The 23878-nt window shown below is 37.6% G+C and overlaps 1 protein-coding gene across 2 annotated transcripts in view; it reads right to left on the bottom strand.

Moving 5' to 3' along the window:
* Positions 1 to 23878, bottom strand: part of hdac9b (histone deacetylase 9b) — a 55536-nt gene that overhangs the window by 16848 nt on the left and 14810 nt on the right. The window contains exons 1-3 of one of the 2 annotated variants that reach the window (XM_079894907.1): positions 11794 to 12438; positions 1336 to 1577; positions 1069 to 1219 (exon numbers count right to left, since the gene is read on the bottom strand). In XM_079894907.1, coding sequence (XP_079751033.1) covers positions 1069 to 1219; positions 1336 to 1577; positions 11794 to 11905 — 505 coding nt within the window. In that variant the 5' untranslated portion in view covers positions 11906 to 12438. Of the gene's footprint in view, positions 1 to 1068; positions 1220 to 1335; positions 1578 to 11793; positions 12439 to 23878 lie in introns of those variants that run through there. The other variant, XM_079894906.1, reaches the window with a different exon arrangement.

Consider the following 23878-nt stretch of genomic DNA (forward strand, 5'->3'; position numbering starts at 1 on the left):
CACAGAAGAAATCATAAACATCTTGGGGTTTAATCAAATTATATTTAGACTTACAATGCATACAATAAAACCGAGACATTCCTGACAGAGCTCAGCTAGGTCTCTGGTTAGAGTCACTGTAAACAGAAAGAATGTTTGCAGAGTTTTGGCTTCATTTCAAGGTCAGAGAAATGATTGTATTACTGCCACTCCCAGACACAGCAGGATCAGCCTCAACTCAAACAATAGCATCTCTCCTACACATTCACCCACACGCTCTTCTCAAAAGCTCCAGTTCAGATGCCTATATAGCATTATTGGCTAAATATGTTTGAGCACCTTTAAACAAATGAAGGAATATCTCCCTCTTCTGGACAGCAGGAGTGAGGCACTATTCAAGGCTGTTATATAGAACTTCATGAACAAAAGGAGTTCCAATTGATCTGTTTAAGGGTAAATCTTATGAAACCTGTCCAGAACATTCATATTCAGTCCTATTTCCCATTAAAAGTCAAAAGGCAGAAATGAGAGATTATGTCATGCGAATAGAAAAGAAAGCCTATAGAAAAAGAAAGTCTATTGAAATCTAATGGTCCAATCAAATTGTTGTTTATTGCACTATGAGATGACAATAGCACATTTCCCTCAAAATTTTAATTCATCTGTAATGAAATAAGTAATGATATATTTACTCCAAATTCTACATATTATTTATACATATTTGTTGTAAACCCTACATATATACTAATTATATTACAAATTTGAACTAATATATAAATAGATATGAAGTCGCATTAGTCACATTTACCCACATTTCACCCAATTACACACAGGCATTAACTTTATCTTTCCGTCTTTCCCTTTTCTAGAACTTTTACCCTCTATTGTATTTACACTTATTACAGTTCGCCAGCTCAGATCTAGTCGGTTTTTGTTGTTTTTTGTCAGTTTCATCCTGTGTTGATCAACACCTTGAACATGTAAAAGACCCAGACGTCATTTGACTGATGCCATTTTGATGTCATTAGATACAGACAGGTTGTGGAGTGTTTGAGTGTTGTGTGGGTGATCGTGATGATGAGCTCTTACTCTCTCTGCTCCGTTCTCTGTTGCGGAGGACCAGGACTTGTTGTTCACGCCGATGCCTCTCCAGTTCTCTCTCCTGACTCTGTTGCTCTAGTTTCCTCTCTTTCTCCAGCTGCTCCTGTTGTTGCTTCATGACATGTAGTTCCTGCTGCAACTGAGAGGCAGATGTTTATTACACATTTATTTATCTAGTTAAACTGTATGGTTGTATTGCACTTCTCACTTTTTGCGTTGTATCAACTCAGTATGTCAGTAGGGTTGTGTTGTTACCTTCAAATGCTCCTGTATCTGGGCCTGGTGCTGGCGAACCAGGTTCTCGTGCTGTTTCTGGAACTCACTGATGAGTAACTGTTTCTGAATCTGCTGCTGCTTCTGAATGAGGAGCAGCTCTTGTTGAAGTTGTCTTTCCCACACAATGGGGTCCGAAGCAGAACCCTGCATCCTAATGTCTGTACGCAAGTCCAACGGGGAGCCCGGATCAAGAGCCAGTGGAACCTCTGGCTTAATGTCCACTGAGAAAAAAAGGGTGAGAATGCAAGGATTTAGTACAGATGTCTTTATATTTTTGAAGGGTTATTATTAGTAATCAGTCAGAGATATTGTAACGATCAGGTATGACGTTCTTTAGACATATTACAATATTATTTTGTCACAAAATATGGTCTTGAAATTCATAATATTTGAAAAACTTTTTTTTTTACATCTGGTGCAACCAAAAAAGTAATGTGGTCCAACCAACATGCATTAAAATATCAGAAAATTTGCCATTTTTTTTATGACAAGGCAAGAATGTAAAATGCCATGTGGTGTAACCTTCAACCTTGAAAAATGCATTTTAAAAATATATAAAATATAATAATATGAATATATATAAAATATGAAAATAGTGATTAAAATGTGTACACTCACATGTATTCAAGATATGAGGTTAAATATGCTACTACTTTTTCACTTGATAGTTACACCACATGACATTTTTAGAGACATTACAATGTAAAAAAAAAACTAAACCGTATGAAAACAACATGAATTCAAGGAGTACATTTCTAAAAACTTGGCAGAATTGCGAGACATAAAGTCAGAATTGCGTGATATAAAGTCACACTTTTGTGTTATAAAATAAATAAAACATTGAAAGCCAACTTGACTTAATTTTTTACTGAACATAACTAAAGCTAATTTTTATGGAAGCTTATTTCCTCCACAGAATAAAAAATTTCAAAAAGTAATTGCGACTTTACATCTCAATTCTGACTTTCTAAAACACAATTGCGACTTTATATCACGCAATTCTGGTAAAGAGATGTAAACTCGCAACTGTGAGAAAAAAAGTCAGAATTGTGAGATAAAAAGTCGCAATTACCTTTTTTTATTTTTTATTCTGTGGAGGAAATAAGCTTCCATGAAAATTAGCTTTAGTTATGTTCAGTAAAAAAATTAAGTCAAGTTGGCTTTCAATGTTTTTAACGTTCATCAGCTGGAAAAATTTCTCTAACAATATTATTTGTCATTATATTAATGTAATTATGGTTACAATTGTGGTGTAGAGCGATTTTTAAAACGTATGATTGTTATGACTTGTTATAGAATTGGCCTTAAGCAACCAACTATCTCAAAGTCATCAAGTATGTATGGCCCCATAAGAGCTTCTCTGATACAGCATGCAGAGATACAGTAGAGAGAGTAGAGCAACACAATTATTATTATTATTTTTTTTTATTTTTTTTTTGCTGTAGTGTGTATGTAAGAATCCCAGCATGTATAATTCCAAAGGTTATTACTAGCCATGATTTGGTCCAATGTGTTCTACTGACTCTGGTCTGTATGGAGACAGCAGTGCCACAGTTTGTTATGTATGTCACATATATGTTATGTGATGTTTGTGTTCCTGCCTCTTATTCCCCCAACGTTCTCCCCCCTTAAAGCCATTATCACACCTTCACCATTATGGAAAATTGCTGCTGTAGTCTTCAAGCTGTGCCTCATTACAAGCAATACACCGGGTACAAAAAGCAGAGGACACCCCTAAGGCCCCAAGAACTATATATATATATCCAACAGACATAGCAAGCCTGAAACACAAAGGAGATGTTCATCATAAGAGAATGTGTCTCTTCTGAAAGACGAAAAACAATTACTTAGAGATGGGGTTTGGAAAGTGCGCATCCGTACAGAATGTTGTAAGAGTGTGGAGAAGAAAGACAAAGAAGTTTACAGAGAGGCTAGTCAAGATGTACTTATGGTTACGTGAATCTAGGTTCCACATTTAGGAAAAGTACTCGCTGAAGTGGTTGTTACACAATTGGGAATGATGTAACAACATGAAGCCACACACAGAAAACAATTAACTTTAAGATCATCTGAGTAAGCAAGTGTCTGGAAACATGATAGTTTTTTCTCTTAGTCAACATGATGGATTAGTTGGCTAGTTTTTAATGAGCGTTTTAGTACACAATGTCAATGGCTGATAAACTGCACAGAATTAATAACTGAGGATATGGTTTCAGGTAAAAAAAAAAAAAAATGTTCTCCAAAACCTGTATCACTCTCTTTCTTCTGTAAAACACAAAAGAAGATACTGTATTTTGGAAAATGTCTGAGGCCGGTTTCACAAAGCTATTTTAGACCGGTCTATAGTGTTAGACAAGTCTAAAATTTGCTCATAGACTAGGCTAATGCAAGTTAGACTGTTTCACAAAAATAAAGACTGACTTAATTTAGACCAAAAAAATTAGACACCTTACCCCCAGGCTAATTTATGTCTAAGACTCTATTACCTTGGCAACCAGCAGTAACAATCAGTTACATTACAAACAGCCAAAAGAAAAGGGAAAATGGTTCATAATAATTTAAACATTTCTTCTTGTTACTACATTCTCCACTAAATTTCCCAAGTAAAATGTCCTTGTGACTGTTATACTCCTCCAACAAACACATATTTTCCGCTGGGGTAAATTGCACTGAGCGGTTGAATGAGCTTACTCGATCCGCCATGTTTTTTGTTTTGAAAAGTGTCTTATTTTACCCAGAATGCATTGCAGCGTAGTCCTACTTAAGATAGTCAGAGTCTTAAGTGCTTTGTGCAACGGTCTGATTTAGATGTCTATCTGAAGTCTGACTATCTACTATATCTAAGCCATAGTCAAAGTCTATCTTTGTGAAACCGGCACATGAATTTTTTTTTTTGGTCTGTGCTAAAAGTCAATGTTGTTGGTCCCCCGTCTTTGATTATGTAGACAAAACACTTGAAATATTCTTTAAAATATCTTCTTTTGTGATAGAAAGATAAATTGAACAGATCGTTTTTGATTTTATTCAAATAAACTTAACTTAAACTTTAACTTAACTTAACTAACTTTACCCAATTGATTTGTCCAATGTATTTGAATTTACTAAATAAATAAATAAATAAAGTCACAAAAAATTAAAGTAAGTAAATCTCAAAGAAGGCAGTGCAGAAAAAAATAAACAAAATATAACGATTTGAGATTTTTTGCAGTGCAGACAGACATAAATAGAACGAAAGATAGAATGACAGATGGAACAAATGAATGATAGAACGATAAGATAGATAGATAGATAGACAGACAGACAGACAGATAGGATTTTAGTAAACACACTAGATGCAAGAGACTAGATTAATTAGCTATGTATCTTTAATCCTCAGAAAGCTTGTTATTGGCATAACACAGTACCACCTGTTCAATGCTCTCACACACACACACACACACACACACACACACACAAACAGGCAAAGCCTTTAAAGCATGAATTATATCCATGAACCAGTGTATCTTAAGCCTAGAATATTCCCCTAATGAGTTGCCATAGCAAAGCAATTATTGTGGCACAAGCAGCAATTCACACATTAATGGTGAAGCATTTCTATGCTTGTTTGGTTGAACATAATGTTCTTCACCATCATCATAAAATGTCTGCATGCGCAACCGCCGATTATAAATAGCAACATAAAAGCAAGTGGTGCAATCTTAGACTATGACAAAACGCACACCCAATCCACCACCCAAACCGGCTGCCATGGCAACACTGGCGACATCATAATGACTCCTCTTCCTGCAGATATTGAGCTGCGCTGTGTGGTGTCTCCTCCCCGAGAGCACCCATGGATATTATATCATCCCTTCTATAAGACAGAAACATACATACACACACACACACACAAGCGCTCCCTCTTTCTGTCGACACTCATACACGTCGGCTATGCCTGTCAGCTCCAGTAGAGCTTGAAGCAAGCGTTTGAAGCCAACTTCTGGGTGTTTAGCAAAAATTCACCTTGGTTTGTTGTCGTGACGGCACTTTCTTGGAAAAGAGTTTGAAGAGACATTTGCAGCTCTCTGTAGTTGAGGACCCTAAGCATCCTGGAGTGATGGGGAGAATATTAATTCTGACTTGAGAGAGCTCTTCACAAAGAGCAGCCTGTTACAGCACTCATGGAGTCAACCAATGAGCTTCAACAATGAGTCACAGGCATTGGGCTCGCTGCCCTAATGGAGCTAAAAATAGCCTCAGAAACACCTGCTGGCTTGGAGCGCTCACGGTGATATCTCATTTATCTTATGTTTCTCTGCTTGCCCTCCCCACTATCGTCGTTAAAAAGACACACTTTGATCGACCATCCAACCGAGCATTCGGTGAAGAAACCTCAGGTCAACTCAGCTGGTAGCAGGCGGTTTAGAGATTAAGAATGGCCAGGTTAGACCAAATGGCCCTCTGGATAACACAACTTAACCCTGTTCCAGGCAGCGTGACATCATTGCGACACACTGTTGGGAAGAGAAGCTTTGACGTCATCGAAGGTCAAAAGACGTCTTCTAATGTGAACAATTAGGTCTAGGGATGGAAACTGTAAAGAACTGAATGATTCCAGTTTTGATTCCTCGTCATGGTTTTGGTTCCTCAACAGTTACATTAACCATTCTTTGTAATATTTTTTGGAATAAATATTTAAATTTAAGCTAAATGAGATAAATTAATTAATAAATGTCTGTAAAAAAAGTTGCTGACTTAAATTTTTAAGTACAATCAACTTAAGTCAACTTAGATTACATTAAACTGACTTAAAAAAATCTTGTATAACTGTATAATAAAAAGTATAATAAAAAGTAAATTGCTTAACTTATTTTGATGAGTTAAAGCAATGTAAAAATGTTGTCATACTTATTGATATATTTTTTACAGTGTATGTTGCTTTCTTGAGGAAGCACAAACACTATGCAATAATACATCTTAATTATGCATTAAACAGCAATAGTAAACAAATAAAAAATGTGGTAAACATATTTTACTCTTTTTTTTCTTTTTTTATTCCTGACAAAACACAAAATGTGTATCTAAACACATTGTCATATGAACAACCAGCCAGTTACAACACTGGGTTACACTTTATTGTAAGGAAACGTTGTTACAGTGTAATTACATAATTAAGTACTAAGTAATATTAATTAATTACATGTAGGCCTACTTGCTTTAGGGTTGAGGTTAGGGTTAAGGTTTGGTTTAGGGTTAGTTGCATGTAATTATCCATAATTTACTGTTATTATTACTATAGTAAAAATAGTAAATAAAGTGTTTTGATTCACTAATAAGAACCGAATCATGATTCTCATTTGTTTGGGAATCATACTTCACCGTTAGCACTGAATGTTACTGAGGGTACATTTACAGGGTTAAAACGTTTTTCCTTTGCGTTTTTTATACAGACGACAACGTTGCCCGTTCACACGGATCCGCAAAAACAACTAAAAACGCTGTAGGCCTATTATGCTGCCAGGCCAGTATTTTTGTGGCAATGTCACTTTATATAGAAACACTACGCGCCAATAGACTGAACATTTTCATGCACTGTTCAGGAAACTTCAGCTGTGTTTTAGTATAGTATCGCCAAATTCATTTTTAGTACAGAAAGCGTGTTTTAGACCATTTAGCGAACCGAACATCAACCGTTTCTGTCATTGGATTAGGTCTATATTGATTGAATCCACTGTGCTTTCATCATTTATTGTTAAATAAACTGAGTAAATGAAGCAACAGGTTGCCGTAGATGCCATAGAACCGCAATGACGTGCATGTTTTTCATTCTATTTTAATTGTCAACATGGCACTTGTTGAGAGTACAGTGGGAAGCGGTCCATTATTGCATCACCTGACATCATCACTAAATCAATGTTATGAGACAAAACATGCGCACACCTTGTGTTTTGGCCTTGAGCCTTCGCGAGAACATTATGTGCAATGAAGCCAAGAAGAGCTGTTGATGTATTAACGCCAGTTGAGCTGAAAAGAGAGTCGCAAACCAGCAGTAACTGGGCTAAATATAACTGCATTTCTGAGCACACTCTTAATATAGGGAATGTGTGAAAGACTGTCAAACGTGTTGAGCCATCTGGTAATTTTAACTCAGGCAAAAATAAAAGCAACCTGTCAAATTTATGTAAGCTATTGGGGCGGCCCGCTCCCACCCGTAACCCCCCACATTTCAAGCACCTTAGCTTTCATGAATTGTCTTCTTTAGTTGTGGTTTTACTTCTGAATTCTCAACTGAACGGTATGACATGAGAGGAGAATTGTGGTGCAGATGTGGCACTGAATCAGTAAACACAAGTTTGAAGACCGTAAGCACCCTGTTTTATTTTTAGCAGGAAGGGATGACAAGCATCCTGGCCTGTGTCCAAACGGTTCCCTTTCCCCCAGAGGGCCAGACTCAAGGGATATGGTGACACATCTGCTGTACTACATTTCCCATAATCCCTAGAGCAATGCATTTCTCATAGACTCATGTTTCTCATTACTGTTGATTACAGAGATAATCAAAGCGTCGAGTTTGTAGTGCTGCATCCAGCTACAAAAGCAAACCACCCACACACCGTTAAGTGAAAAGGTACTAAATTAGACTCTTAATGAGCCGTCTATACATGACACTTTTTATTGGGAGAAATGTGTCACACAATGATTTGTTACCTTTTAATTTGAAAGGAAATATACTTAAGTTTAATTTGGCTTGACAGAGTCAGTGGTAATGTTGAATAACTAAATTAAATTACATGGTTCATGACATTTAAAAAAAAAAAAAGCATAAATAAGCTCATATTTTAGTATGCTTCAAATGCTGCATATGTTAACCTTTCTTGCAGTGAGACTTGCCTACCCTGCGCATCGTTTATGTACAGATAACAAGCTGCAAAATAATCAGGTGCCCTATAAATTAGCCTACGGCACAGTTAAATGGAAATCTATTTCTTAACCTCTGTTCTCATAACAGTTTTTTTTATGTTTGGGGGGGATATGGTATGTTTCTTAGCAAAAACAGGGTGATGCTTTTTTGGCTGTATATGCTGCGGTGACTGAGTGCTCATTACGGCTGATGTTATTCTGAGCTGCAGGCGTGTCTAAAGCAGGAAACGCTGCTGTATTTTTAAGTAGAAGCTTATTCCTCACAGCAAAAACAGGACAGGGGGAATCCAGATCATTCCATTCAGCAAAAAAAGATGTTTTCGGCTATATTTTTGGATGCATTATAAAATATGGGGGGATAAAAAAAAAATTATCAAAAAAATATACTGGTAAAATATGAGCGTATAAAATATAAATGACTTTTCCTGGTGTATTTAAAAATAGCCTTCCCCCGACATACATTGTATACTTTATTTAGAAATTTGTGTGTTTAAATAAAATATATTTCAACAAAACATATTTTCATTACATATACACACATACTGTACATACATACATGCACACACACACAAATGTTGAGTTTCCATGTTTTATGGGGAAATTCAGACTTTTTTTACAGTACAAACTGTATATCCCCTAACTCTAGTTCTAAACACAATCTTCAAAGAAATATGTCCGCATTTCTACATTTTCTAAAAAAGAAAAAGAAAATTCACTGATTTATGAGCTGTTTTCCCCTCATGGGGACCAAAAAATGTCCCAACAAGAAATACACACACACACACAAATATATTTTCCTAGAAACTCTTTAAAATTTGGTAAACCAATCAAAATCACTTATTGCAATAATCTAAATCTCAAAAACATAAAAAGGCACATAGCACAAAGCTCACGTTTAAGAAATGTGATCACATCCATATCATTACGCATCAGTGAGAGAGTCATTCCACTCATAATGTTGCATATTACATTCATAATAACAGCCCAACAAAATGTTTAATTTTCTACTGTAGTTCTCCATAGACCACATGATCACATTACTTGCTTATCACTGTCATTAGCATAATCCGAAACATCATTTTTTACAGTAAAATAACCTGGGGTCATAGAGTGAAAGGCTACAGATAAAAACAACAAGATGATGCTTGAACAGCCATTTATTTTATTCAGAAGTATATTAAAAACCACAAGGATGGCAAACTGCACAAATCATTTAATTGTCACTAATTATCACCTACATTAAGGGACTTCTTGAAATTGCAGTAAGTGTATTAGAATAGATTTACGAGTTCTTTACACTTGAGACACTGTGTTTTGTTTTCGCTGAAATAGACAAGTCAAATAAACCGCAAAATATTTTCCTCCAACGCTGGCTGACACAAGATGATTTTCACCTGTTCATGCGATATATTTTGTTGATTCAACACAATATTTAGCCCTCTAAAGTGTTTGCTTTAATCCACATAATCAGAATGACTATAACATTTGTTCGAAGACTAGCTTCAATGGTTTAAAACTGACAGTGAGCGCATATTAGCATTACAATAAACATCCTCAGACAGCCGCATAGCTCCCATAGATGTCTGCCTCGACTCTGATCACATATTTTCAAATAGCTGTTTCGTTGAGCTTGGTTAGTGTTGCAGAATAAATCCTTAAGTCTGCACTCTTAAGAAATACTTAACTTGACCTATTTGCCTCAGTTACCAAAACACAGTTCTGATCGTTGATCACACAGTGAAATGTTATGAGAACTACTTCAGATAGGCTACTCTACACTCTTTGAATTTTGCAGCTATGCTATTTGCATCGAGCAGAACGACAGAAATAAAACACAAAAAGAATTTTTTATAACAAGTAGACCCTCGTTAACAATAATTTAAACCCGACTACATATCACATGACGGTGACAAAACTCTCTGTTAATAACTGTTCCACTGTACGGTTATATTAAGAGTACGTGGAGATGGTATGATGGCGAAGTGCCACGGTGGCTAATCTTAGCACGCTAATGCTATAAGCTGAAAATAACATACTAATAATAGCTGACCCATAGAGCGTGCAACAGGCCTGCCTGCCTGCCTCACTCGGGTGGCTGTTGTTTAACCACATACTTCTGTATAATGCCTCGCATGCCTGTAAAGGGCTTTCACTGGACAGATGAGCATTAATTGAATTGTTCGGTATCAGAGTTTTGATGGGTGGAACGGGACGCCCTACTGACCTGGTTGGTTGGATTTAGCCTCCTAACAGGTTGCTCCGCTGAGCCTCATTGAAGACGACAGCTCAGTCTTTGTGCACAGTACACGAAAATGAGGTTTTGAATAAAACCCTTAAAAAAAACGGTTCAATGTGGCTCTATATAGATCTCTCGGTTTCTTGACTCATTTTGTAAAACGAAAGTTTCTAAATAAGGAGAAATGTCTGTGTATTACTTTCATGTTTAATGGGTTATTTTTTTTTTTTTCTAGTGATAAAGTATGTTTCATTCATAATATTTAATTAAAATGAAAAATTTATTAAAACAAAATGAATTAATTAAAACTAAATCCATAAAGTGATGGGAAGGTTCTATCTATGAAGTGTCTGACATAACCCTTCAAGTTTCTAGAACCTTTTTTTTCTAACAGTGTATATTTAGAACGGCGGGATTGCATTATGCTACGCTTGTTCTGATTAAAAAATTCAGCGAAATTTCAGCTATGTTGCAACAAAGCTGAAATCTAGACATAACTCCTGCGGTTCTGCAATGATACGTGCAAGAGAGAAAAATCAGAGGTGAAGCAATGCCCTCCACCCTTCTTTCAGGAACTGAAATGACTCCCATCTGTCTTCTTAATATACAATACATGCACTTCCTCCCCCCACCCCCCCACCCCAATTCACCCCAACTTTCATATCATGGATTTCCCAGAACACCACATTCTGAACCGGTCAGAGGTTGTGAGAGCAGCTTTCTGGCAGCAACCGCAAGTCAGAAACAACAGCAAAGAGCAAAAATGAGTCACGCTCAAATTTTAGACAATAAAGCAAACACACACTCGCTCAGTGATGTCAGACCCAAGCTCTCAGCAAACAGTGTCAGGTCAGAAATAGAATGGGCTGATTGTCTTTGGCAAATGCAAAAAGTAACGTGCCTTTCATGTTGACAGCGTATTTCTCTCAGGAAGTTTCCTCTCTCCTGAATTAAAGGCTAAAGTCGCATAACATCCTGTACGCGTTCTGTTTTCATGCCCATTATAACCTACCCTTTCTGCCGAAATGACGTCCGACAGGATAATTACGCATACCTCAAGCCGCCTCCCTGTTAGTTTAGTGATTTAAGGTTAAACCAACTAATACACATCCACAGAACGGTGCTCTCCTGAAAACTTTCCCCTCAGAGATCATTGCAACATCAAAAACACAATCTCACAGTACTCAGAATCTTGCAACCCAGCAGAATAAAACTCTCTTGATGATGCTGCCACAAGTTTAGGATGTGATCCTTGTTATCTCAATACAGAAAATACTGACAGAGATCTAAAAACCAGTCACCTGAGTTGTTGACGTTGTGCATATCAGCGTTGTGAGGGGTCAGAGGCAGCCGGTGTTTCCCGATGCCGTCTGCAGAGAAACAAGAGTCGGCCTCGTAAATGGTCTGGAGCATTAGTGCTTCAGTTAGCAGCACATCGTCTGCCAGCCCTGCTCTTCCTGTATTGCTGTCAACTTGTCCCTTCCTCTTCTCTCGGTCTCTCTCTGTGTGTTTGTCTCTCTCTCTCTCTCTCTCTCTCTCTCTCTCTCTCTCTCTCTCTCAAGAGACCAGGAACATTCGCCCCTGCCTCCTCCTCCTCCTCCTCCTCCTCCTCTTAAGCGACACCCGAAGAGTGACAGAGCTCTCCCTCACTAACACTAAAAAGCTTCACTCCTCCTCTGCTCTGCTCTGCTCATCTCCTCTCTTCGATCCTTCTCCAGTCGACACCTAAGTGGCTCTGAGAATCAGCAGGAGAGTCTCTCACACTCTCTGCGCTCTGCCTTCCTCTTGTCCCGACAAAACTGCTTGTTATTTTCTCTCCGATGTGTCAGATTCACTGTTTTCGGTCCTCCCTCCCTCTCAAACAGGTTTTTTTTTGTCCTCCAAGGTGGCTCTCCGCTTCTTCAGAGTTGCAGCTCCTGATTCTATCTCTCTCCCTCTCGTTTTCCGTCAAGTTGCTTGCTGCAGAGAGGAGGAGGCTGATTTGCATGTGAATCAACAAGAGCATGGCCCACAGGTGACAGAAATAGAACAATGGCCGGCTCGGGCTATAAATAGGTCAGGCGCGGTGCGGGGATTGGAGCAGCATTGATGCGTTTAAAAATACCACACCAAACACAGCTGTGGCCCTCATCTACAGCCAGAAGGCATGTCTCTGTGTCTATCTCTCTTTCTGTTTTAGTATGCTGTCATTCTTTATCTCTTTTCTCATTTTCTTTCTCGCTCCATCTCTCTTCTATTATCATGCTTCTGGCCTCCATAAAAAGACACACAACCAGTTTTTTCCTGCAGATATAAATATAACCTCCCTGCATTTTGCTTGACATGTTGCTGCTGCTCTGAGCCGCAGCGCTGACACTCTCGCAGGATTTCTGTGCTTAGCACACAGAGAAAAAAATGCAAAATTTCTATGGTTGAGAACACTACAGTACACGCATTTCAGATCTTGCATTCAACGCCATGCTCGGTATATTGTATTGATTAAAATATGAATGTGCATGTTGCATAAGGAACTGCAAAGGCTCAACATGCCAATAAATATCCACTCTTTTTATAACAAAGCTTATTTTATAGCCTGATACTAGTGGCTTTCAAACTGTTCTGGACCCGCTTACAGGGTTCCCTTCCTAAAATATACATGCAGCTGTATATTTTCATGTTTAAGATTTGTGAAAACAGATGTTAAATAATTGATATTAAATATGAAACCATATTTTTAAATATATTAAATAAGTAAAATGACATAATTGTTTTCTAAATTAAATAATCACCTTTAATACTATTATTACTTTATATTTTATTGTACTTTAAAAAATATGGTCTTCAACACATTTTATTAATATCATAATTGTTAACATGTTAACTTTGACAGCCATGAAAATAACATTTATTCATTTATTTTTTATTTGTAATTGAAAAATTATATTTAGATGGTTTTGCATTCTCTTCTAAAATGTTCCCAGAGAAACTTTATGTTCGCTCACAAAATTGTTGTGCTCCCCAGGAGACTTTGCCTTTTGTGATGGAAATATGAGGTGGGAAGAACAATATTTTAGCGAACAAACGCAAAAGCATTGAAGGATTTTTCTACCCATCTCATATTTTTCATCACCTTCCCCTTAGAGGCTTCGTAGAACCTTTTGACTTCCACAAAGTTCTTTAAAAACACATCAACGCACTGACCTGAAGACCCATTAATGAAACACCAAGAACTTTATTAACCACTAAAGAACCATATAGCAATTCAAGAACCCAATACAGCCAAAAATGGATCTTGATAAGAGAGGGTTTCTTGAACCTGAGGTTCTGCACTAAAGAACTTTTATTTTTAACAGTGTACTATATGTGATATTTCATTGCCAACTACTTTCATTGCCAAGTACAGTTCTCAGGAGAACACATTCTTTCCTAGCTTGTGTAAACACTAACGCACGTCTAAGCTGAACTTGTTTAGCTTGTGTTCGTGTGTGTGGTCATTTGTGGAGCAGGTAGGGTGTATATTGAGGCCAGTGTTGCTCTACAGGAGGGATTTCCCTGGCCAAATGTGTTTAAGATGAATTAGTAGCTCAGAGCACACAGGGGGAGCCATCTGTGTGACAGTCAAACTTTATTTAAAACTCTCACTCCAATCCCTTCTGTTGTCACACTGCTCTGAACTCTAATCCATATTTTGCTTTATTGTAATAACTTTTCCTGATCATTTTTTTTTAGACAAAACTGATTCTCCTGACATTAACAAATCAGAAAATCCAGTTTTGCATATTTCCAAAATGGACTTTGATGTTATTTAATGAAACACAAGGATGTGCCTCCTTGATGGGGGGATATGTCACAGGGGATGTGTGTTCTTTGTTTGTTTGTGTGATTTTGCACTAGTTTAGAACAGTTTTCTTGTGTTTTCAGTTAGTTACCTTGGCTATTCATTGTTTGATTATCGTTTGCACCTGGTGTGAATCGTTTGGTCTGTGTATTTAAGTTGTTTCTTTAAGTTCACTGTCAGATCTAGTCATGTTTACTTTGGTTCTTCTGTTGTCGTTTTCTAGTTCTGAGTTCATCCTGAGTTCTATGTTGAATCTTTAAAACGCTGCTTTCAGATCCTGCACTCATCTTTACTGCAACCATTGGTGAAAGAGAGAAAAGAAAGCTGTACCCTAGCGAGTTGATTTGCTGATGTTTGACTGTCAAACATCTTCCAGCAAATCAGCTGCAATGTATCTGGTTGACAATAACTTCCACACTTAGTGCTGCTCTCGGTTATCTTTATATATTTGTATATATGTACTATATGTAGACCCACCAAATAACCCCTTTCCCAGTCTGAAGCTTAAAAGCATCTGGTCACCCAAACGCTAAGTGCTAATAATGCTAAAAGCAGTGATGACCGTCTCATAACACTGAGCATTTAAAGAAGTGGGTTTCACTTCCTCAAGCATAATGGCTAATGATTTTTTTAGGATGAGCTCAAGGGAAGTTTGAAACAAGCATGCTTGGAAAGGGTTACTGATATTAGTAAATATTATAGCAAGAGTTTAAGTACCTGTAACTCAAGTAATTAATGGCATAAGCATGCATCTATAAATAGCGCATAAAATATAGCAGTCTGGTGTCCTTATAAACTCACTGAGCTAGTCAGTTAATGGCACTTTCTACTGCAGACATACACATTTAATCAACTGCACTATACAGGAAGGTTAATATCCAAGACAACCAATTAATTAATCTATACTTTGACTTTGGGTATCGAGAACTGGTTCCACTTTAAAACCAGTTCTAAATTTCCAATGGATTCGATAAAACACTCGCATTTCGATTCTGCTTATCGTTTCCTATGTGTACATTTTAATGTAATTTTAACCTTCAGGTTGTGTTTAAAACCCTATCACACTTTTGATGTTCCCGGTCAAAAATGACCGGCCTATAAAAAATAGCTTATAAATCACTTGTTATGCTATATTATAACCCAATATTGGATTCAATCTTTTTGTCAACTTGTTTTCTTTCAATTAGGACTGGTTTTATATTTCTATTTGCATCTGATTAATCGTAGGCCTCATCTATTTGAGAGTAGGCATCTCATTTTTTGAGTAAAAAAAAAGCATTATTTATTAATAGCTTTCACAATATTAAATAAAATATGAAGAAAAATTGCTCTGTTTATCACACTAGTGCGCTTTAATGTTTAATCAGGGTGTTTGTTTTGAAATGCTTTTATTTTGTACAAAATGGCACATAGTCACACTTGTTGTGTTCCCGGTCAAAAATGACCGGCCTACAAAAAATAGCTAATAAATCACTTGTTATGCTATATTATAACCCAATATTGGATTCAATCTTTTTGTCAACTTGTTCTCTTTCAATTAGGACTGGTTTTATATTTCTATTTGCATCTGATTAATCGTAGGCCTCATTTATCTGAGAGTTATCATTTCGGTCAAAAATTGTCAGCCATTGAAAGTGAATGGGAGAGACTGAAAATAAGAGAAAAATTTAGTTTTCAGGAGCATGTTCATTATGTTCATGTACACATATGTACATGTGTGCTTGCAAACATCAAGCCCTTGGACCTGTGCATGTGTGGATACATGCATACACACATTACCCAAACACACACACACACACACACACACACACACACACACAAACACACACACACACACGTTAAAACAGACAAACTATTTTGAGTATTACACACATTCTTTTTCACAGAGAGAAACTTGATCCTACCCTGAACTGCATCTAATATCCATTCATCCATCTGACATTCTCTCTCTCTCACACACACACACACAGACATGTATGCGCAAACTGGATTTAGTCCGCAATGATATTTTGTTTTGGGACTAAAATGTACAATATAGATGTTATAGCACAGACACATATAGATGCTTCATAGTGCCTTGCTTGGCATTTATTTTGTAGCAGCACAATGGCGAAGAAGCTCTGTGTGCATGATGTTCTTCATCAGATCATTGATCAAGATTCAAGTGAGGAGGAGGCGATGCAGGATGGATCTCAGAAGAAAAACTACCTTGCCTCATAGGCGTGGGTGAAGACCAGGACAAAGTAACATCTTTCGACCAGAATGTAACCGTGACATCAAGTGGGCCCTCATCATCAGAAGACTGCTGCTCATCAGTTGTTTCAAGGTCTGTAGCATGTGGTGTCTTCCTCTTCTGATACATCTTCTAATGCTCCTTCACTGCAAGATCCATCCTGCATCGCCTCCTCGTCACTGGTGTCTTGATCAATGATCTGATGAAGAACATCATGCACACAGAGCTTCTTCACCATTGTGCTGCTACAAAATAAATGCCAAGCAAGGCACTGTGAAGCATCTATATGTGTCTGTGCTATAACATCTATATTGTACATTTTAGTCCCAAAACAAAATATCATAATATTTTGTTTGAAAACTGTGATGAAACAAAGAAAAACCGGGTACACCACAAGTATAACTTTGTGCCATTTTGTACAAAATAAAAGTTTTTCAAAACAAACTTCCCTGTGAAACATTAAAGTAGACTAATGTGATCAACAGTGCAATTTTTTTTCATATTTTATATAATATTTCCAAAATTATTCATAAATTATGCGTTTTTTACTCAAAAAATCAGTCAAGTTGACAAAAATATTGAATCCAATATTGGGTGATAATATAATGGGTGATAAGCTAGTTTTTTTTAGCCGGTCATATTTGACCGGGAACACAACACCTGTAACAAGGTGACACCCCCCCCCCCCCTCCCCCCTAAAAAAGTACGAAAATTGTCAAAAAACAATGGTGACTTCTGGGTGAACTATCATTTTAAGTGTGCATCTTCATAGTATGTCAGGTGATCGATTTAGATCACCTCAAAGATCCCATCTCCTCTGCATCTAAAATACTCTTCGCCATTTACTTACAGATAGCCTATACACTGATATTTGTACATTACTTCCCCTGCTGGTTTTTGAAAGGAAAGGGTATGTATATTTGTGTCCATAAAGAGCAAGTAGCCCTGATAAATGGACAGAAAAAAAGCTAAGTGGCAGGGGGCCAGTTATAGCTCATCCACGTCAGCACTGGCCTTTATTCGTTCTAGTCTTATTAAAGCATTTAAGTGTAGCGTCAAAGTGTAAGCTGGAGTTACACACATACACACACACACAAACACAAATATGCCTGGCCACTGCTGTCACCTCCAGGACATGAGCTGGATCAGACAAAAGCTCCTGCGTTTTCTGAATTTAAATGTGAGCTAAATGGAGAGCTCTCAACAAAACAGGGTAATAGAGAGAAAAGGAGAACAAGAGAGCACATCAAAAGGAAAGGTCGCCACAATGGGCTTTGTGTCGCATCACAGACGGCACCACATCATGCTCTGCATTTACACAGACAAAAGGTGGAGTTCAGTTTTTATATAGATTTATATGTTACAGCTTTTTTGACTACATGAAGTAACTCACATACAAAGCAAGACGCAATTGCATTATGTCCATACATTTCCGTCCAAGCGCATTATATATTTTTTTTCTTTCAAGGGCACTAAATGTGTTTACTCTGAAAGCTCAGCACTCTTTCTTTGGTTCTTTACTCTCGCCTCGTTCCATATAAAGGCAGCACTGCATTAGCTGTCCTCCGGATGAGCAAATATTGCTCTTTAGTTAATTAGATCAGACTGCAGCGTGTTTTTGTTCCATACTGGATGATGACCACTTTGTGTGGGAGAGGAGGTGTCAGTTCCAGAGTGTCTGCTCACTTGTTTTTCTTTGCTTCAAAGATCTGTCTTTTTTTTTTTTTTTTTGTCTGTCTGTCTCTTTCTCTCTGCAACTCTTAGATCCAATAAATGGATTAGGTGCACTGTCTGACCAAGAAATTACACTTTTTCATTAATGTCTTAGGTGTATGTGAGAGAGACAGTAGCTGTACTTTTGAACACAAAATTGCTCAAAAAAATATCAAAAGAAATTAGCTACACCTGAAAAACAACTCTTTTATGAATGTCTTCAAATGAGTAGCCTTAAAGATTCATAAAGAGAATTAATGTAGTCTATTCTCCTCAGAATATAAAGGTATGATGTAATAATGATAACAGTCCTAAGTCAATAAGATGTAGCTATCAAAGTTATTATATTTGTTGACCTGTTTTAATAGTATTTTCCAATTAAGCAACATGACACAAGCATGAGTGCTTGAGTGAATATTATTCGGAATTAACATGAATCGACTTTAATGTGATTGAGTTGTAACGCGGCCACGGGCACACTGATATTCAAACAAAAGCACATTTGCAAGAATGATATTGCTTTTATACAACTGTTCAACAAACAATAGGGTAATAACTTACATTTTAGACACGATGTTGCCAGTTAATTTCTCTCATTTTGCTCCACCAACAGAAAAGGTTACAAAACCGAAGCGAGAAACCGTCTCGTATCCCAGAGCAGCACACTGAACACCGCGGGCCGGTTTCTTCTGAATGAATCAATGTTTTGAACAAATCGTTTGAGTGACAGATTCAATGAGTTAAAAAGTCGCTTGTCGCCACCTACTGGCGTAACGATGTAACATGCAGAAAGATTGAGCCACAAATAATAAAGGCCTGTTCACACCAAGGACAATATATATATAAAGTTTTAATTGTTCTAATTCTATGAGAATAGCAAAGTTCATACCACAGCCATAATGATAACAACAGAAAAATAATGCTGTTAGAATCACTGAACGATGCAGAACGTTTTTTCCAGCTAATGAACGATAAAAGCATATTAACAGCCAATCAGAATCGAGCTTGCTCACTCATTTAAAGCAGCAAAAAGCTGCAGTGCGCTCTTAATAAACAGAGCATTACTGTTTGGCGTCCAACTGTTGGACTATAATGTTCTGGATATATAGCCTAAATAAACAATACCTTGATGTGGAGAAACCAATATAATTATAGCCAAGCCAAGGTGCTGTCACTGTTGTTCCGAAAATGCAATAATAGCCTATATGTCAATACTCACAGTTGGGAATTTCATGTGAGGGCAAAAGATTTTAATAATGGATTCATGGGGATTCACCGCGTTGACTGACAGAAACGTGTTTACTTTGAAATTGACTTTTGTGTGAGCTGTGCTTTATACATTGCTACACAAGCCTTCTGCAAATAGACGATGAACCTTTTTTGCCCGCAACATTTTTTGCATATGTGACCACATGACCTTCACATGCTCTCAAAAATTTCCTGTAGTTTCCATTTCTGAAGTCGTGATTACAAGCTTGTAGCGTTCAAGCTTTTGTTGTCGAAAAGAACAGGAATCATGAAGGACACCAGGTTTATTCTTTGCTTGATTATTGGTGTATAGGATATAGTCTCATTCATTGTCAAACATTCACCACACTATATCAGCTTGCTGACAATTCTGGAATTTTAATTCCAAATGGCTACAGGTTATTTTCGCTGTGTATAAAACATGCTTCAAATAATTATTCATATATGTAAATATGCACTACTTTAACAAGAAGACAAGCTGTTGTGGAGAAAACTAATGAAGAATACCAGTCACAGCAGCAACTTTATGTTACACTTTATTTCGATGGTCCACTTTAGACATTCAACTATGAGTAACTGTAAATGTATTTTACATTTTTAATTTAGTTTTAGTTAGATACAGCAGTGGGATTTCCGTTTCAGTTTGGTAGGTGGGATGTCCCAACCCGATCTAAAGGAATAACGTAACTACAGTATTTTACAAGGTGGCTATTTTGTATGAATTTGTATAATGTGGCTTGTATGAGACTGTACATTTTTAGAAAAAAAAAAATAGGCATGCAGGTCTACCCCTAAATATAACCGCCTGGGGTGTAAACATAAAAGGGAAATTAAAATAAAAAATTAAATGTTACAAATTCATAATTAGTCACCAATTCACCAATGAGACTGTGTTAAATGTCTTATCTGACATGTGAAGATGGTTTGATTCGTGTGAAAATGGTTCGATAACAGAAACTACTTTTTTCACCTCAGTTTTATTTTTAATTTATGGTAATAACCTAAGGGGAAACTATTGTGAGTTACTACAAAAGAACAGGGTGAAATATTCCATGTGCAAATGTGTTTGTTTACATATTTATGCATGGCTATATTTGCTCCCCTTAGAGTTTCATCATAATTGTTTGTGGCATTATTAGTGGGATGTACTCGTTTCAGGTTGCCGTTGGCAGAGGAGCCCGGTGCTGTAGGTGTACCTGGAAACAAATGAGAAATCTCTGTTCTCCCCTGGGTCCTGGCTCATCTGGGGCAATACACCTCACAGACACACTGGCAACATTTCAGGTTCACGCTCACACACTTGCATCAGCTCTCCTTCCCTCCTCCCACCTTATCCTGAGGTTTTCCCTCCTCTGCTCACTGCCATGTCGTCCTTCACTAAGACCTGCTCAATCTCTCTCCATGTGAATTTGTCACCTCAGTCCAGCTCTATCCTGATTCAGCCACTAGGTCGAGCACGTAGAAGCCCAAAGGCATCAGGGTTGTTGACTGGAGGTCCAAACCCAATTAGCATCTCCATCTGGCTGTATTAAAGGGGCATGTTTTCCGCTCCGTCTGATGATTTAGGCGCTGTGGCTTTATTAGGTTACTCAGTCTAGCCTCCGCTGGTATTTCCTGCAGGACATTTAGGTTGAGAGTGAGAGCACTTTGCGGCTCGGATCAGATAATGTGCAGAAAGTGCTTCTTCTGTTTACCTCATAAATTTCAGTGGAAGTGTCTAATAATGAGGCAAGAAAGAAACCTTACTAACACACATAGGTCATTGTCAAGGGACTAAATGTAAAAAAAAAAAAAAAAATGTCAAGTGATATTTAAAAAAAAAATGTAATCTGTCATCCAAACATCTATGACTTTCTTTCTTCTGCAGAACACAACATACGATATTTTGAAGGTCGTTTCAAGATATATTTTGAAGGATGTTTTCCATACAATGAAAGTCAATGGGGTCCAAAACAACTATAGACCCCCACTGACTTTCTTTTTATAGATTCAAATGTCAACATGTTTGACAGAATGATCTGTTTTAAAGGAAAATATATGTGGAAGGTGTGACTCAGTTGAACCAAATTTAGATGGAATAGAATGGGTGGTTACTGCCACAGAAAAACACCTTTTTACCAACAATAATCATGCAACTTAATTATTGAAGATATGAATAGGTTTTTCGGAGGTAGCATTCAAAATCCACATGATGATTCTGGCCATTGTCAAATGCGTTTTGGTTTGTGAGAAGACTGGATCATTATACGGGTAAAAAAGGCTGTTTCTCCATCAATGGCCATTCAAAAGTTAAAGTGCATTATAATAAAAAAAGAAAAAAAATGAAAGCAACCTATAAATGAGAAAAATTTCATGCAATTTTTGGAGGGCCCTTCCGAGGCTGTTTCTGCATTTCTGATCAACTCCCGTTGAGATGAATGGGAATGTTAAAGGATTAGTTCACTTTTAAAAAAACTTTTGCTGATACTCACCCCCATGTCATCCAAGATGTCCATGTCTTTCTTTCTTCAGTCGAAAAGAAATTAAGGTTTTTGATGAAAACATTCCAGGATTTTTCTCCATATAATGGACTTCATGGGCCCCAAACGGTTCAAGGTCCAAATGACAGTTTCAGTGCAGCTTCGCTTCTAGCGAAACGATCGGTCATTTCAAAAATAAATAAAAAAGTTGAAGTTTTATAAGCACAAATGCTCGCCTTGCTCTGTTCTTTGATGCGAGTTCGTGACGTCACGTAATACGCAATTACGTTGAAAAGGTCACGCTTGACGTAGGCGGAAGTACCGAGTCAGTGTTTACAAATGTGCGGAAGGAGGACCATATACTAGAGGTCGACCGATTCATCGGTCGGCCGATTAATCGGCCGATTTTTTGCATTTTTAACATAATCGGCATCGGCCAATATCCAAGTGTATCAAGCCGATTATTAGGCAGGCGCATCTGTGGGCAGCCTAGTGTTGTTGTTGTGGAACACGCGTTCGACACACGCTGCGCCTAGAGTCATTCTCCAGCAGAGTGAGCAGACCTCATCCAGTGCTTAAGGAAGGAGCTAAGTTCCTTGGAGAAAACTCCTTTATATTTAATTAAAAACTTTTGATATGTTACTGCCAACTTAGAGAAAAAACATGAATAGGCGACATGACGTTCGGCTACTTTGAAATTGATAGCGTAGTTGAGGTTGCATTAGCACAGCAGAAGGGTTGCTATCATGTCACAATAAGTAAGCAAGAATTTACAGACAGTGAATCTGAGACTTTTATTTGTTCTGTTTGTGTGTCTTATATTTGAGAGGGTTGTCACTCAATGCAGAGAAATAAGTAATAAAAAAAGAGACCAACTATATGCTAGTGAAGGACTGGCTTTGCTAGCGTCGTTGTCGCTAGGGTTGGGTAGCTACAGACAGACCCGGAGCTAATACGGCACTGGTGCCTTAACGACCGATTTCTTAACGCGCATTTCTGTGCTTCATTTCAGTGCTACTGTTATGTCTGTGCTTCTCTTGGATGCTCTGAAAACGGACGTTAGAATAACAGAAACATCGCTTCGCTGCACTTGACACTAGTCAGCAGTTAACTTTAGCATTCCGTTAGCTAGTAGCTGGATTAAACACAGTTAAAATGCTGGCCAAACAGTAGTGTAATGTGTGACTGTATTTCACTGTAGACTAGGGGTGGAACGGTACATGTATTCGTATTGAACCGAAACGGTACAGGCGTCACGGTTCGGTGTATAAATTTCCACGGAGAATACACGCTATAAAAATAAATAAAACTCGCGTGCAAAGTAATGCGGAACTACTGTTAGATACGCGGGTTCTTTAGGGACACCTAATCTGTAGCTCCGCTTTAGCTCCGGCTGCGATGTAAAGATTGCAATGCTGGAATATGTTGTGTGTGTGTGTGTGTGTGAGAGAGAGAGAGAGAGAGAGGCGCGATCGAGATCGAAAAGTCGCGTGTGTTTAAAGTCGCAAAGTGTTTACTTATAGTTGTGTGCAAACGCGCGCGTGTGTGTGTGTGTGTGAGGCGCGGGCGCGATCGAACAGTGGAAACATAAAAACATACTCCGTCATTTTGTTTATCAGGACATCATTCAAACTGCAAAGTGTTTAAGTTACTGTTAATTAAAATGTTAAGGAAAACAAATATATTAATCTGAAATGTAGCAAATTAATTTTCAATTCATTCAGGTACAATTACCAAACATATCTCAAGGTCTTTTTGTCTTTTGTACAAGTGCAGATTGGTAAAGTGTTCAATAAATGTTTTTATAAAAGTAATTATTTGTGTTACATTTTATCTTTCAAATAGAGGTTAAAAACAAGCACATAATCGGCCAAAATAAATCGGCAGCATTTATCGGCCATCGACCGACCCGGATT

Source organism: Squalius cephalus, assembly GCF_949319135.1.
Source record: "Squalius cephalus genome assembly, chromosome: 15".
NCBI lineage: Eukaryota > Metazoa > Chordata > Actinopteri > Cypriniformes > Leuciscidae > Squalius > Squalius cephalus.